Source organism: Bos mutus, chromosome 20 (genome assembly GCF_027580195.1).
Source record: "Bos mutus isolate GX-2022 chromosome 20, NWIPB_WYAK_1.1, whole genome shotgun sequence".
NCBI classification, from domain to species: Eukaryota; Metazoa; Chordata; class Mammalia; order Artiodactyla; family Bovidae; genus Bos; species Bos mutus.
Window position 1 is genome coordinate 35,992,249 of NC_091636.1, and position 15,754 is coordinate 36,008,002.

At 44.7% G+C, this 15,754-nt stretch overlaps 1 protein-coding gene across 1 annotated transcript in view; it reads right to left on the minus strand.

Moving 5' to 3' along the window:
- Positions 1-11,138, minus strand: part of EGFLAM (EGF like, fibronectin type III and laminin G domains) — a 194,229-nt gene extending 183,091 nt beyond the window's left edge. Inside the window, exon 1 of the mRNA XM_070357624.1 lies at positions 10,831-11,138. Coding sequence (XP_070213725.1) covers positions 10,831-10,927 — 97 coding nt within the window. The 5' untranslated portion in view covers positions 10,928-11,138. The remainder of the gene's footprint in view (positions 1-10,830) is intronic.
- Between the last annotated feature and the right edge of the window lie 4,616 nt (positions 11,139-15,754).

Here is a 15,754-nt window from a genome sequence, read left to right on the forward strand (position 1 = left end):
GCCCTTCCTTGGGCAGAGATGAGGGAAGGATATTCCAAGGGTGAGGATCAACATGTGGACAGGGTCACCACTGGGAAGCAAAGAGGAGGTCTATGGAAGAGCAAATAATTGAGCTTGGCTGGAATACAGATCATGTATTCAGTGAGAAGACAGGAAAAGGAAGTGGGGCCATACTGTGATAGACCTTGGATGTTCAGCTTTAGAGTCTGGAATGCAGTAGGGAGCCAGAAAGAATATTAAACACAAAAGTGACAGGACTGGAACTACATTTTAGAAAGATTATTCTGGCAGGGAGGATAGTTGACTCAAAACAGGCAGAGAGAGAGCAGATATCAGAGAAACAGCATCTTTCATATTTATTCTCTTAATACCACAGCAAAGAAGGTAGATAAGGAAAATTTTTCCTTATATTCTAACTGCAAATAACCTCTTTTTTGGGTGTGGAGCCATACAGATGATACATGGAAATCTATCACGACCGTAGTAGCTATACATAATCTTGATACAGCATCTTGATTATTTCTTCCTGGCTTTATAAAAAGCCCAAAACAAATGTTAGCTTTTTTTTTGTAATTAAACTCTAAACTGATTCCAGATCTTTCATCAATAACATGAACTTTATGACTGATCTAGATACCAAAAGTCATTGGTTGATGATGCACACTTGAAGAATCTAGAATATGAAATCAAGGAAATGAAATTCCTTTCAGTTCCATTTTCACGGGAGCCCAAGCTCAATTATACATTTGTGTCGATGTTGTCAATATTTGGAGTTATATCAAATATGGAAAATCTACCATCTCTACCACTATATAAACTCTATAAACTATAATAACCTAATGAATACGGCCTAACTCTGGAGTGCTCACTGTGTACCAAATGTTTAAGTACTTTCCTAGCTGCATTTCCAGTCATTATATTATCTCACCGATTTATCAGATATGATTTTATCTGATAGGTAATACCTTTGTGATAGGTATTACGAGCCTAAGACATGAAGTACTCTCTCTGGAATCAGGCAGCCATAACTTTTAAAGCCAAGCTTGAAACCCATGTCTGTTTGATTGGATTCCTGTGACAATTCTTCCAAGCTGCAGGGATGTGTGTTATTTATGCAGGTTGTGGCCAAAGCCCATCAATTACTCTCAAACAACTATCAGAAGAATCCTTCTTTTCCCAACCTCACGATATACTTGTTTAACTACACCCATTAGGAACTCCTAGAACATCAAAAAAATGCCTAAGAAATTATCAGAAAGTCTTGAGACTTGAATGATAAACCTTTGAAATACGCCACATTGAAGGTCTAGCAAATACCATTTCCACTAAAGAAAATGGCTACGTGTTGGAGGAATGGGAAGCTTGGAGGAATGACAAAGCCAGGCTGAGTATCCTGCGTGTCCCTGAGACCCCAGAAGGGTCTTCTACAGGGGACACTAGAAGGATTCTGGGGCCATCCTCCAGCCATGATAACTGCTTCTTATTTGCAAATAGCCCCTCGGTCATCATGTATTTTACAAAACACACATCAACCAGTCAGGAGTATAACTGAAAGCAGCACCAATTCATTCCACAGAGTGTCCCATGACATGCATGGAGCCTCTGCGAGTGAAAGGTGGGCGAGTCCTATTGGCAAGGTCCCTCCTGACTGCAGAGCTAAACACGTCACAGTGGTGATGCTCTTACCCAGCAGCTGCAAGAACACCTCTGCATTGATGCATCAGGGGATAGGCTCATGTCCTGGGTTGGGCCTGTTTCCTCTTTGCTAAGTCATTAGCCCTTGACTTCCCAGTGGGGCAAGGGTTACAAGATCAAGTGAGATTATTTCTTTGAAAGTGCTTTGGAAAACACAGTGGTTCAACAAAACATCAATTTATCTTTTTGGGATCAGTCCACACCATCTTCATCCCCGTCGAAGCAGGCTGTGGTGTCTAAAATATGATTTTTGTATTTTAAGATGCATCTGTCACTGAATAAATTATTCTACCATGAATAGTCCTTTTTGTTTTGGGACACAAATAGAAGGAGCTTCTAGAAAACTGTGGTAAAAACTGGAGTTCTAGTGGATGTGCCTTAGGAATTCACTCTATTTAACCCTCCGGGTAGTTATTTCACTTTTCAAAAGGGATAAATTTTACTTTTTGTAAAATGTAGGAAATACATAGCAACAAATAGTATTTAGTTACCCAGATGGCACAGTGGTAAAGAATCTGCCTGCAATGTAGGAGACACAGGTTTGATCCCTGGGTCGGGAAGATCCCCTGGAGAAGGAAATGGAACCCACTCCAGTATTCTTGCCTGGAGAACTCCAAGGACAGAGGACCCTGGCCGGCTATAGCCTATGGTGTCGCAGAGCTGGATACGACTGGGCGATTGAGCACATACACTACAATGAAAGCCAACTCCAGGCCCTCTTCTGCCACATATACAAATATTCATGGGCAAGTCACAAAAGTTCTCAAATAACTTAGTCTTTTAACATCCTTGTTTGTTCTCTTAGGAGCTCCAAATCACTGCCTCAGAGAAAATTCATCACATGTGGTAACTGTCTTCCCGTGAACACAGTCGAACTACATTTCCCAGCTTCATTACAGTTCTGTCGGGGCCCAGTGACCCTGTTCTGGCCCGGCACACAAATGTCTCCCATACAAGTCTTCTTTCTATTTACCTTCCATGACACCTTGGAGGCCCATTTTAAAGATGGTGGAAGTACAAGATGGAGATATTAAAGACCAAGTGACAGGTTTTCAAGTTACCTTTTGGAGGAGAGCAGCCCAAGGGAGCTGCCCATGAAGAAATATTCACTTTGGGCTTGGAGTAAATGAAAAATAAATTTTAGGTCAAGTCACTGAGATTTTGAAGTTGTTTGTTACAGCCGCAAGCAGATTGCTGAGACAGATATTATAGAATTACATAATACAAAATTGCATTGGTATTCTAATGGGAGGATCAGCAAGTCATCCAGGGCCATTGGGCAAAGGAGCCTACGGTTAAGTGAGAAAGATACAGGAGTGAATGGAGCTCTGAGGCAACACCAAAGCAGCTTGACCCTCAGGGCTTGCTGGATTGTTACTTTTTGTCCATGCAAAAAATAGAAGGGCACACACAGTCTTTCTAGCCAACCATATATTTCGCTAATGGAAACATTTCTAACACAATTTGTGCTAATTACCAAACCCTCTAGTCTACATTTTTGATAGCATCACTCAAAGTACTTTCCCCAACCACCTTTGAAAGTGGACCTTGCAGTAAAGTTCTTCAGGTGGTAACTAACCAGTTAGCCCTGGAGTGTAGAGTACTGGCCAGCACAGAGGTGAAGTTCAAAATATTTAACCACTGGTACCGCACATCACCAAGGGATTAAAAAAAAGTGCAAACTCTTATGTTGGAGCAGTACCTTCTACCCTGGATAACTTCGAATGTTAATTAAGTGCCTTTAGGGTAGAGATTAAAGTAATTCACACCATGACTGTTTATACTTAAGTATTTAAAGAATAAATTAGAAACAAACAAGCGTCTAATTCACAGATATCGTCCAGTGTATTTATGTCTCTGCTCATCCTAAGAATTACCAGCAAAGGATCATGGGACCTATCCCTAAGTGTCAGATTAGATCAATAAAATTAGCCATCTGTCCAAGGAAGGCTTTAAACTCAGGTTGTATTTAAATATTACGTTTCCAACTGCCCAGATGTTACAGAAAAGTGCCTGCTGACACAACTCCTTTTGCACAATGTAAACCATTAACTGGCTAATATACATTTGTTGCACCAAGGAAAATAAACAGCATTAACACTGCGTTAAATCTGATTCGGGATTTTGGGTGCCCTGTCAGCAAACACAAGTGTTAAGATTTAAATTGCTCAGGACTTTCAGACTCAGGCAAAGAAAGAATCTTCACATATCTTTAGCAGGAATGCAGAGGAAGAGACTGGAAAAGAGATCAAAGCTTCAGAAAGTAAGGTTGATCCCATTAGTTAAGATAATAATAATTAGTGTGAGTATTGTTAGATAATCATATCTTATCTTTGTGTAGCACCTTAGTTCTTTCAAAGCACTAGTCTGATTTCCTTTGATTCTTAAAATAAGCCGGTGGGGTTATCTGGGGTAAGTGGGGTTTTTCTTACAGCTCTGGAAATGCAGAATCATGAATAAGAAATGCAAGGGCCATTGGTGTCCAGTCTCTTATCTTTCTATGTCACCAGTAGTGGCCATGAATCACTCCAATCTGGCTGATCAGTGAGCAAACCCTGGCCATTTCTTAGCTATCTAGCTTCGTGGAGATTTTCATGAACCTCCAGTCACATGTCAGTCTGGATAATTCTCTTTCAGGAATAGCTGCTCCCCACCCCCAACACCCTACAAAACTTCCACATGACAATTACCAGACAAAAACTGTCCATCACTCTTGGAGTTGGTGTTTCTCAAAAAAATCCACTCAAGCAAGACCACAAACCTCACAGTTACATCTCCAAACCCCAAATCAAGGCATGTGGTTGACCAAAGAGTCTTTCTGATTTGCCAATTTATCTAAAAAAATTGTACAACTCGGTAAACTTAAAATTATGTTATCAAGTATACATCAACACGCATGAGAAAGAATAAAAAGTACATGAACTCATGTCTGTGTTAATTATTCTGATGCCTGGAAATACACATATTTTTTCCTCCTTTCCCCTCCACCCCCGTCCAGATTAAACAAGCCCAAATTCATAAACATTGCCTTCAAGCTTCAAGCTTCTAATCCCTTTTAATGCCTTGGTGTATACATTACCTCATTTAATCCTTAATTGGTTGGTTCTTTCTTTATCCTATTTCTGTAAGACATTATGAAAAAACTGAAGCAAACTTTTTGGCCAACCCTATATTTTTATAAACAAGGAAACCCAGGCTTACAGAGTTAATATAACTAGGCTTAATGTCACCAGGCAATTTTTTAAAAAAGAAAAAGAAAACAACAACAAAAACACAGTGTCAGAACTTGAACCCAAACTTGTCGAGTAGCAGAGTCTGTGCTTTCACCCAAGCCCGGAGAACGGGCTGGTCATGCACAGTTCAGCCCGGCTTCCTGTTGATGTTACTGCAGGTCGTCCCTCCTGGGTGCAGCCATCTCTCAGGGACAGGGCTAGGGGAAAGAGGATAAGTAGGAGGACTTGCTCAGAAGAGATGTCCTTCAGCGACCTTCGAAGATCTCAAGTCCTAAATCCAATCTTCAGACACCCTGCAGACTGTCTAGACGCTGGTTTGTTCCGGTTGAAACACACGTGTGTTATCGAAGTGGAGACTGTCGGGGTACTGGAAAGTTCCTGGGATGGAGGTACCAGGGAAGAGAGGCAGTGGAGGAACCCAAGTTCTCCTCCGTCATGTCCCCAAGTGTGAACTGTGACCCACATGTACCATGTGACCCGAGGTTCTTGTTTAAAAAGCAGATGTCTGGGATGCACTCCAGGAATTCTTATCCACACAGGAGTTCAAGAATGACTCACAGGTCTAAGATCTGCTCTGAGCCAATGTTAGAAAATGTGCCCTCTGGTGGCAGCGATTTGATTTGATTTTTCACCTGAGTCTCTCCCTGTCCCCACGCCCAACCCCCAACCTATGAGATCAGAGGGCTCATGTCTTCCAGCTCATCTCAGGAGATTAAAGTCACACCTTGAGGTCCTTCTCCAAAATGGTGGTTCACAATCAATGCAATCAAAGATGGGTGGCAGTGGGGGTGTTTCTCCTATAAACTGCGATTTACACTTTGCAGTATCTCCTCATCTTTCCCCCCTTTTTTTTTTAATCCCTGAAATAGCAGATGCACTTCTAATACCTGTAACTAGCTGTGACCAAAACAAGTGGCAAGGGTCTTGACCAGCTCAGAAGATTCTCTGTTGCAATCAAGACATCATGTCATTCATTTAGTGGGTTGGGAGAAGTACAGTCCCGTTTGTGGAGGGGGAGAGGCGGGAGAAGACAGGATCTCCCCAGGATAACCCTGCAGGAGCTGAGATCCCACCTCTGCCTCAGACACCTGAGCCCTGTTTCCCAGAAATCTATCTCTGGGTCACTGGACCACTTCTGAGCTACAGTAACCCATGAATAGGCTACCCCAGTAGCTCAGCAGTAAAGAATCCGCCTGCAATGCAGGAGACGCAGGTTTGATCCCTGGGTCAGGAAGATCCCCTGGAAGACGGCACGGCAACTCACTCCAGTATTCTTGCCTAGAGAATCCCATGGACAGAGGAGCCTGGCAGGCTACAGTCCATAGGGTTGCTGAAGTGACCGAGCACACATGCACGCAACCCATGAACAGATGGACAACTACTCCCAAAAGAATTCTAAGGTTATTAAAGTCCTGGTCTCAGAGTAAGAAATAAAAAGCACAAACAAAAAACACCACTCAGTTCCTTTCTGATCAAGTCACTCTTCCATGAGAAAGAATTCTGAGAAGAAAGTACTGCCTCATGTTACACACATTTACTCCTGATCGTGGCCTCACAGAGGTCCCTTTACCTCATAGAGAATCAAAGGAAAGAGAAAGAGAGGCAGGGGCTTCTTTAGAGGGATTGGCTGTGAAGTGGGAACAAACTGGAGGGTAGGGGGGCTGATGGAAGAATGGGTTGGAGGAAATATTTCTGCTATGGTGCCAGAACTGCAGGGGATGCTAGTAGCTAGGTGCTGAGGAGGTGGGGAGGGGGAATATATATATATATATATATAGCTTCCCAGATGGCCCAGTGGTAAAGAAACCACCTGCCAATGGAGAAGACTCAGGTTCGATCCCTGGGTTGGGAAGATCCCCTGAAGGAGGAAATGGCAACCTGCTCCAGTATTCTTGCTTGAAAAATCTCATGGACAGAGAAGCTTGGCTGGCTACAGTCCACAGGGTCACAAAGAGTCAGACACAACTGAGAGACTGAGTATACACACTCACATAATCTCCCTCGTGGCATTTATGGCTCCAGTTTTCATCAAGAAGCAAGGCAATCTGGATCAGCCTCCTGGAGGAGTAGGGTTAGTTGGAAAGGAAGAGGGTGTCCGGAAGAGCCGAGTCCCCCAAATTACATGCCCTGTGAAAGGGACTTGATGAGAGCTTCAAGTAAGGATATAAGCAAACTCTTGTGAATATCAGGTTATTCTGTGTAGGTGCAGGAAGTAGAACAAGATGACCCATGATTCCTGCTTGATCCTCTAGCCATTCAGTGTCACACTAGTAGCAACAGAAACCACCTAGAGGTGCCTGTATTCCCCACCATCAACCCCCAAGGCACAGTGCCCTTGAGCTATATCTGCTCTGTTCCTCCAGGCTTTCGTTTTGCTGAGTTTCCCTGGATCTTTGTTTGAGTCCACATCGGTAGAGAAGTATTGAGGAAAGGTGGAAAGGAAATGATTACAGACCTGCATCTCCCCCGAAAATGACTGTGAACCCCAGTTCTCCAGGGGAAAATCTTCAACTCTGAGCTGACCTGACCTTGTCCCACTGACCCTAAGACATCAGGCAGCTGGAAAGAGAAAAGGCAGGGGAGCCCTCAGCTCTCTCTGTGTGCCAGAGTTAAGCTAACACTGTGAGATACAAATCTGCTTGTGGGAACACACGTGGCTTGACGCATGCTGGTCCCAGCAGATGTGTCTTGTCTGGATTTTCCTTTCCCTCCCTCCTGCCCCACATTAGAGGCTCAGCAGTCCTCTCTGCACACGCGGGTGAGAGACTGGGTAAGGGAAGTGCTGGAGATCACTCAGGAGGTCTGGGTACTAGTTCCAGGCTCGGCTTCTGATGTTAACTTGGGGCAAGTCCCTCAGTCACACACGCTCAACCCAGCTGTAAAGTGAGGGCGTTTCAATTCCTGCCAGGTCTGTGATTTGAATGTGGGAGCCCCATGGGAGCCCCCCCGGTTCATCCAGGAGGAGGACACCCTCTCCGAAGGGATGCACATCTCTGCTAATCAGGCCATTAAGGACTCCTTTCTGCTTCTAAATATCAGAGACTTTAATTCCCATTTCCCCGCTGGCTAGTTGAGTGACCCTGGGTAAGATATTTAATTTCTCTAAGCCACAACTTCCTCTTCAGTTAAACAAGGATAATAATGGTACCCATCTCACAGACCTGTTGGGTTGATTAAATAAATCATTATGTGTCAAGTTCTTCGGAGAGAGTAGCAAGCACTTAATCAGTGTTATTATTATTTAATATGACTGAACTTTCACACTGTCCTTTCTTGTGAGTCTCAGCAAGTGCAGAGGTTTCATTACTGACAGTAATGACAGATGAGTAGCTATCTTGGGGTGGAGGGAAAGGTTGCCTATCTTAGACCCAAATGAAACTCAGAACTGAGTTTCAAGCTGCATAGTCGTTCTCTTTCTCACCAGAATTAGATGGGGGTGGGGGATTTTCAGGTGGATTTTGAATCCAAGACTTCAACAAAGCCATACTTGTCAAAGATAGATTTAGGAGTGTGAGGAGAAAGACAGGGCCATTCAAATAAAACAGGACTGTTCCAGTATGCCTTAGGTGGTAGCCATGCTACCTTCAAAGTACTGCACACAAATCAATTTCTATTGAGGAAACAAGGTACAAAGAAACTCCCACATGGATACTCGCAGGATTTGCTGGTGTCTGGGGAAGATTATAAATTAGCTGGTTGCTGTTCACATCAGAGCCAAGTGGGGCACATTCACTTTTTAATCTGGACCAATTTTCCGGATCAAAAACCAGTCTTTCCAAGGGATGTAAATGAGCCCAGGAGGATATTTTCCCCCAAAGTTTATGAAGTAGCTGTCATTTTAATCTGAACAGCCTTCCAACCTGAAAGCTAGTGTCTGGATAAAATTATAAAATAATGAAAAACTCTCCTAGGCTGAACCTAGTCCAAACACTCCTTCTACCTCCAGTTTGATACGTTTAATGTGCCAAAATATTTAAAAGGTAGAGTTTCCGCTATCAAAACCCTATCTATGCTTCAAATAAAACCAAAGAGACCAACACAGCATATTCATGTCATGAACAACAGAATGAGACCCTGGATGAACCAGGTAGGAAATATTTTTAGGAAAGGAACTACAGAAAATAAGAAAGGAAATATGGTGAACCATATGAGCAGTTTTACACAGCAGGCTTTTGTGAAATACTTTTTAAAAAAAATTCTGCTTAAATGAATTGAAATCTATCCTTAAAAGAACATTACATACACTGCTCATGCTAAAGAACTACAGCTATAACTATGCATTGTTCAAAAAATTGTGACTAGATGGTTTTATGTAAATAAATCCACAGAAGGGAGTTGATCACAATCTGCATATCTTAAGGAGGGAAGTTAGGAAGAATTCCTTCGTTGAAATGCTTTAAGATATGTGTCTGTATGCATTAGGAAGAGAAACAACATAAAGTAATATCACCTGGGACTGCTGCTGTTTTCTCCAAAGGCAATGATCGGTAGGAATAGAATAGCTCATAATTTAAGCCCGCTTCAGATAATAATAACAACTATAAATTTCAAAGCAGGTAGCAAGGAAGGTGTAAGTGAAGACATGTACAGCTTGAAGGGTAAAGGTGTCTTCCAAAACTGAAAAGCAATAAGTCATCTTTCCAAGTAGAGAGATTCTTGAGCAGTGCAAATATTTAAGCAGTTATACAGGAATCTGCCAAGATTATTTTCTTTGCCTGGTGGCTCAGTGGTAAAAGAATCCGCCTCCCAATGCAGGAGATGTGGGTTCAATCCCTGGGCTGGAAAGATCCCCTGGAGAACAAAATGGCAACCCACTCCAGTATTTTTGCCTGAAAAAGCCCATGGACAGAGAGAGGAGCCTGATGGGCTACAGTCCTTGGGTCTCAAAGAGTCGGACACAACTTCGCCAGTAAAAAGTAGCAAAATGTTCCTGGTTTGTCTCTTTCTTTCTGAAAAAATTACTTGTGAAGACAAACTGTACTTTCCGCAAAGTTCTGCAGACTGCATTCAAATACAGTTCTACTGTTTCCATTGTTCATAAGATATAATTAATCCCATAAGACAACACCCTCCTTACAAAGTAAGAAAAAACAGATTTTTCAGAATTCTAAATATAACCTCAGCGAAGTGGAATAAAAATCATTAGAGAAACAATGTTAAGAACTTTCTTGCTTAGAATGTTCTACTTTGAATAATCTCACCACACCAAAGTAAACAAAAACACAAGACTTTTTACCTGTGTAACTAGAGGAAATACAAGTTACTGTGTTTCAAGTTCGCTGCAGTTTTCTGTAATAGCTCATGAGGCTATATATCTTTGTTTAAATCGCAAAGGCAGGAGCTCAAAACATAGCATAAAATTAACCCACTGGGCGCTCCTTTCCGAGAAAACAGCCCGAGTGGAAGAAGCCCCTAACATCTGAAGCCACATCCCGACACAGTGCGTGGGAAGGACCGGAGATGGGCACAGGGCACACCAGGCAAATCTTCAGACACTCAACAGGAAATGGCTGGGCTCTGGACAGTATGAATTCAATAAGCTGTTTAGAGACACAGGAGGAGCCGTTTGACTTTTCCTGCACAGTTGGCAATCCTTCTAATTGAGACAGTGTGATCGCTGCCCCAACTCTCGGCTCTCTGTGGTCAAATACAGAGCCCTCCACCTCTGCTGTGTCTGGAAAAGAGATCCTTCTTTCAACAAACAAATATCCCTGGAACCGCCTGGGATGGAAAGGGGAGGGCGAGGTTCGCGTCTCTTCTGGGCTCTGGGCAGAGAAGAACCCAGTTAAGTGCGGTGGATCAGGGGTGAGAGAGAAGGTGCGTCGCCAGCTTCGCGTCCTTGCTGGGGACGGGGACCTGAGCGCTCCGGACGCGATGCTCCCGGGAGCACTGACAGCATTACCTTGTTTTCTGAGCGCTGATCTGAGCGGGGCAGCGCCGGGTCCGAGGCTGGAAGCCAGGAGCAGGAGCCGGAGCAGGACTCCTCGGATTAAATCCATTTCACCGCGGGCGCCTGCAAAGTTTCACCAAGTCCCGGGCGCACACGGAAAGGGCGTCTCCTGGGAGACGTGGGGGACGCGGCCTCCGCGGAGCCCCTGACCTGAGTGAGCAGGCGAAGGACTGAGGGAGCTGGACCAGGAGGCGTCCAAACAGGCAGGACTGCAGCCGGGAGGTCGGCGTGCTGGAGTGAAGCCGGCTGCGGGCGGCAGGGCTTTTCGGAGCGGGGCGGGCGGCGGGGGGTGGGGGGGTGAGGGGGCGGCTGAGGAAGCCGACGGGGAGGGACTGGCTGGCCGCGGGAGGGAGGGAGAAAGGCTCGACCCGCCCGGGGATGGAATTACAATCGAGTGGAAGTGAGAGGGGCAGGCCCTGAGACATCTGACTCTTCGCCCACCGCTGGGGCAGACAGCCCGCCCATCACCCCTCTAGCGACCCCCTGCGCAGCCCTTCCCGGCTGGTGACCTAGATTGGCGCGCTAGGAGGGGCCGACTTCAACCTCTAGAGACGCAGGGCAGGATTTAGGTGATTGCGAGCCCAGGACCCTCTGCCTTGGTTCTGATTCTGAAATCTTGCGGGGCCTCCCCGCCTTCCCCTAGTAAACTCTCCTCGGGCCGCGCCCCTCTGGGTCGCTTCCACCTTCCTTGGGCACTTTTGCCAACACCTCCAAAGGTGGCTCTAGCCGCTCCACCGCCCGCGGGGTAAGGGGCGTAGCAGAGGGGAGGGGCGAGGGTCTGAGGTTTGCAGAGTGGGAGGCTAGGAGGAAGAGGGGGCGGGGCCGGCCGGGACCCAGGCGCTAAGAAGATAAATGGGATTTAAGGCGCGCTTATGGAGAGCTGAAGCCGGTCACTCTGTTGGAAACGCCGGGTGGAGATTAGGGCCCGGGGCGGGGAAGTGGAGTGCCCTCCCGGTAGAGGAAGGCAACTGGAGACCCTCCAGGGGAGGAGATGAAGCTTTAGGTTAAGCCCGGCTTGAGGGGTAAGGAAGCGAGCTCGAGCTCCCTGGTAGACCGGGAAAACACGGCTGGGAGTGGGGAGCGCGCCAGCCAAGCTGGACCTGGAGGCCAACAGGGGGTCCTGGCCACTGATCCTGGGACCAGGGTCCCCAGATCGGCTCTCTGTTTCCGAAAAAGACCCTTTCTCCTCCGTATTTGCTACGGAGAACTCAGGAAAAAGCGCCTGTTGCTGGATTTCCAGGTGGCGACAGGAGACGCCGGGACTCCAGTCCTGTTGCACAGCCGCGTGCTGATCTTCTAGCCAAAGAGAAGAGAAGGCGGATATAATAAATAAACCATGAGGGAACAAACCTGGAGGAAAACGCAGGCTTCGCCAGTTCCTGGGGGAAGATCAAAGGCCCTAGGAAGTACCCCGCAGAGGAAGCCTGGGTGGCTGACCTGGGGGACTCCGCGCCGGCCCCGCCCCACCGAGCCGCGCCCGGGAGGCTCCAGGCGTCCAGGCCCTTCATTGTTAACCTGGCTTCAGGGAACCGGAGGGAACGATGTTGACTATCTCCCTTCGCCTCCTCCCCGCAAAGATTTCTACTATTCTTTTAGGAGGGAAGTATCTATTCCCTGGCTAGAGGGTTTGTAATGGGCCGGATCTGGTTTATTAGCAAAGCTGAGAATACGTTCCCTTTTGTTTTGGCGTTCTCAAGTGTACTACTGTCCATAAAGAAATTCAAAGCCCACTCCGACTTGAGTCATTGGAAGTCTTAGATGTGACAGCAGAGTTTGTCCTTTTACACGGAGCTGGAGGGGAAAATTCGTACAGACTGCGCCCTTCACTTTGAAGGTGATACTAAATGTATATCTGGTAGCCAGGCATTGCGTCTGCCCCCCAAGGCTGCTAGTCTCAAAGGTAGCAGAATCTTAAGATTAGAGGTCATCTAAGCCCTGCCTCCATTCCACTCAGGAGTCTGTCCTCAGCATCTTTGCCTTGAGCTCCACCTGTGATAAAGAGCGTCTACCTTACCACCAGCCGAGAAGGTGTTGGACCTAAGGTGACACCCAGAACCAAATAACTGTTACCCTGAAGTTATCTCCCATGTTGGTTCTGCTCTTTCCCACTTAAAAATTATTCTCCCTGATTTAAAAATTGGAAGTAATATTAACCATTAATATTATGGCTAGCATTTATATATCACCTACCATGTACCAGACCCTCTTTAAAAGACTGTTTAATCCCACTGTCAGCCATACCAGCTAGGTATTGTTATTAGTATTATCCCCATTTGACAGATGAGAAAGCTGAAACATGTAAAAGTTAACCACGTTCATGCTTAGTCGTGTCCCACTCTTGCTACCCCATGGACTGTAGTCTGCCAGGCTCCTCTGTCCATGGAATTTTTCAGTCATGAATACTGGAATGGAATGTCATTTCCTCCTTCAAGCCTTCTTCCTGACCTAGGGATTGAACCTGCATCTCCTGTGTCTCTTGCATTGGCAGTAAATTCTTTACCATTGAGCCAACTGGGAAACCTGTAAAAGTTAAGTGACCTGATCTAGATCACTCAACTTCTGAGAATCAGAGCTTCAGTTGAATCCAGGTGGTCTGGTTCCAGAGTCCAGACTTTGAAGAAGACAGGTGCGAGCTGACACAGCAGAGGACCAAAAATCCTGAGATCCATGTGTTTAATATTAGGCTCTACTTGTAGTGTGTCTTGGCAAAATGAAGGGACTAGATGAAATCATTGTCATGTTCCAGGGTTTGCTTTCTCTTTATTATCTAATAAAACAGCACCATCTAATCCAAGTCTCTTTTTTTCTGAACGTTCCTTTTTTCTTTTTAAATAATGTTTTTACTGGAGTACAGTTGCTTTACAATGTTGTGTTAGTTTCTACTGTACAGCAAAGTAAATTAGCTATATGTAAACATATATGCCCTCTTTTTGGATTTCCTTCCCACTTAAATCACCACAGAGAATTGAGTAGGGTTCCCTGTATATACAGTAGGTTTGAATGTCTCTTTTCAAAAATCTATACACATTGTCCATTGCGAATTTTGCAAGGCTGAGTTTCAGCCCTCCTGCTGACATCCTCAACAAGCACCTATACACTTCCTCACCCTTGGCCTTTCCATCCTCTGCAGCTGGCTGTGGGTGATCAGGAAGCTGACTTGGTTCTATCAGAGTCCCCTTTGTTTCTTCTTTGCTGGGATTATCTTTGGTTATATTGTTATATTTTAGTTTTGAGGGCCTCTAATAGCTCCAGATTCTCAGGCCATGGAGATAAGACCTTACTTCTTGAGATCTGCTTGTTACAAATCTAGGGCACATGCTAGACCCAACTTCTTCCCTTCACTTGTCAAATTACATCCCTTAAGGTTTTCTCTTCTTCTAGTCCAACAACCAGTTTACAGCACTTGTAAATCTGATTAAAGACAAATGGAATACTTGTCTTTGACTCTCTTCCTGCCTTCTGGGAGGAGGGGAGCTAAAGACGGCAAAGAAGCTTTGAATGTTTCATTAAAAAAAAAAAAAAACCTGTGCAAATTCACTTGAGGTCTAAACTCAATTAATAAGGTCACCAGCAGAAGAGTGACCTGCCTGCTTTACTCAATATCATGAGAGAAGAGTATGATCTTTCCTCCATGGAGTGGATTCGGAGGCTGTTAGAAGAAAGTAAAGGCAAAGTTACCAATTATAGGATGTTTAGGAAGTCCATGAATGAGAGTGAGAAATAGACAGCAGCAAAGAAGCAGCTTTGGATTTAATTAATTTTTTGAATAGTTTGCATGTACATATAAAATTTGAAATGTGCGTCAAGTGGAGTAAATGGTGAAAAATAAGTTTCCTTTTACCCTTTCTTGTGTCATAAGCAATAAATATTAAGACTTTTTTGTGTGTCCTTCTACAGTTATTTTATGAACATACATGCAAATATATATATATACACACATATACTTAACACAAACAGACGCATCTTGTACATACGTTTTAACCTGAAGTGCTAGTCTCTCAGTTGTGTCCAACTCTTTGCAACCCCATGGACTGTAGCCCACCAGGCTACAGTCTGTCCATGGGGTTTCCGAGGCAAGAATACTGAAGTGGATTGCCATTTCCTTCTCCAAGGGATCTTCCCACCCAAGGATCACACTGTGGGCTGATTCTTTACTGTCTGAGCCACCAGAGAAGCCCAAAGTGAAAGTGTTAGTCACTCAGTTGTGTTCAACTCTTTGTGACCCCATGGACTGTAGCCTGCCAGGCTCTTTTGTCTATGGAATTCTCCAGGCAAGAGTACTGGAATGGGTTGCTATGTCCTCCTCCAGGGAATCTTCCCAATCCAGGGATCAAACCTGGGTCTCCTTCATTGCCATCTGAACCACAAGGGAAGCCCTTTTAACCTGAAGTTCCTTCCAAATTCGCAGATACAGATCTGCATCCCTCTTACTTACTGCTGAATAATATTCTATTGTATCACGTACAACAATCTGTTCTTCCTCCTGTTGATTCCAGTGTTACTAGTATAGCCCACATTGCAGTGAATGACCTTGAATGTGTAACAAGTTTACACATAATAGATTTGGGGTACATTGCTAGGCTAGCCATTGCTCAGCCAGAGGGTAAGTACCTTTTCATTTTGATAATTTGGCCAAATTTACTTCTAAGGATATTTTACACTTTACACTCCCACAAGCAATGCAGGAGCATGACTATTTCCACAAACTTTCACCAACACAGTATCTCATCAGACTAGAACTATATATCATATAGTACATATAACTGTTTTAAATGACATAAAACATGTACAGAAAAATGCACAAACAAGAAGTGTGCCAACTAATGAGTTATAGCAGAGTGAGCACATACGTGTAACTATCATCCAGACCAAGAAC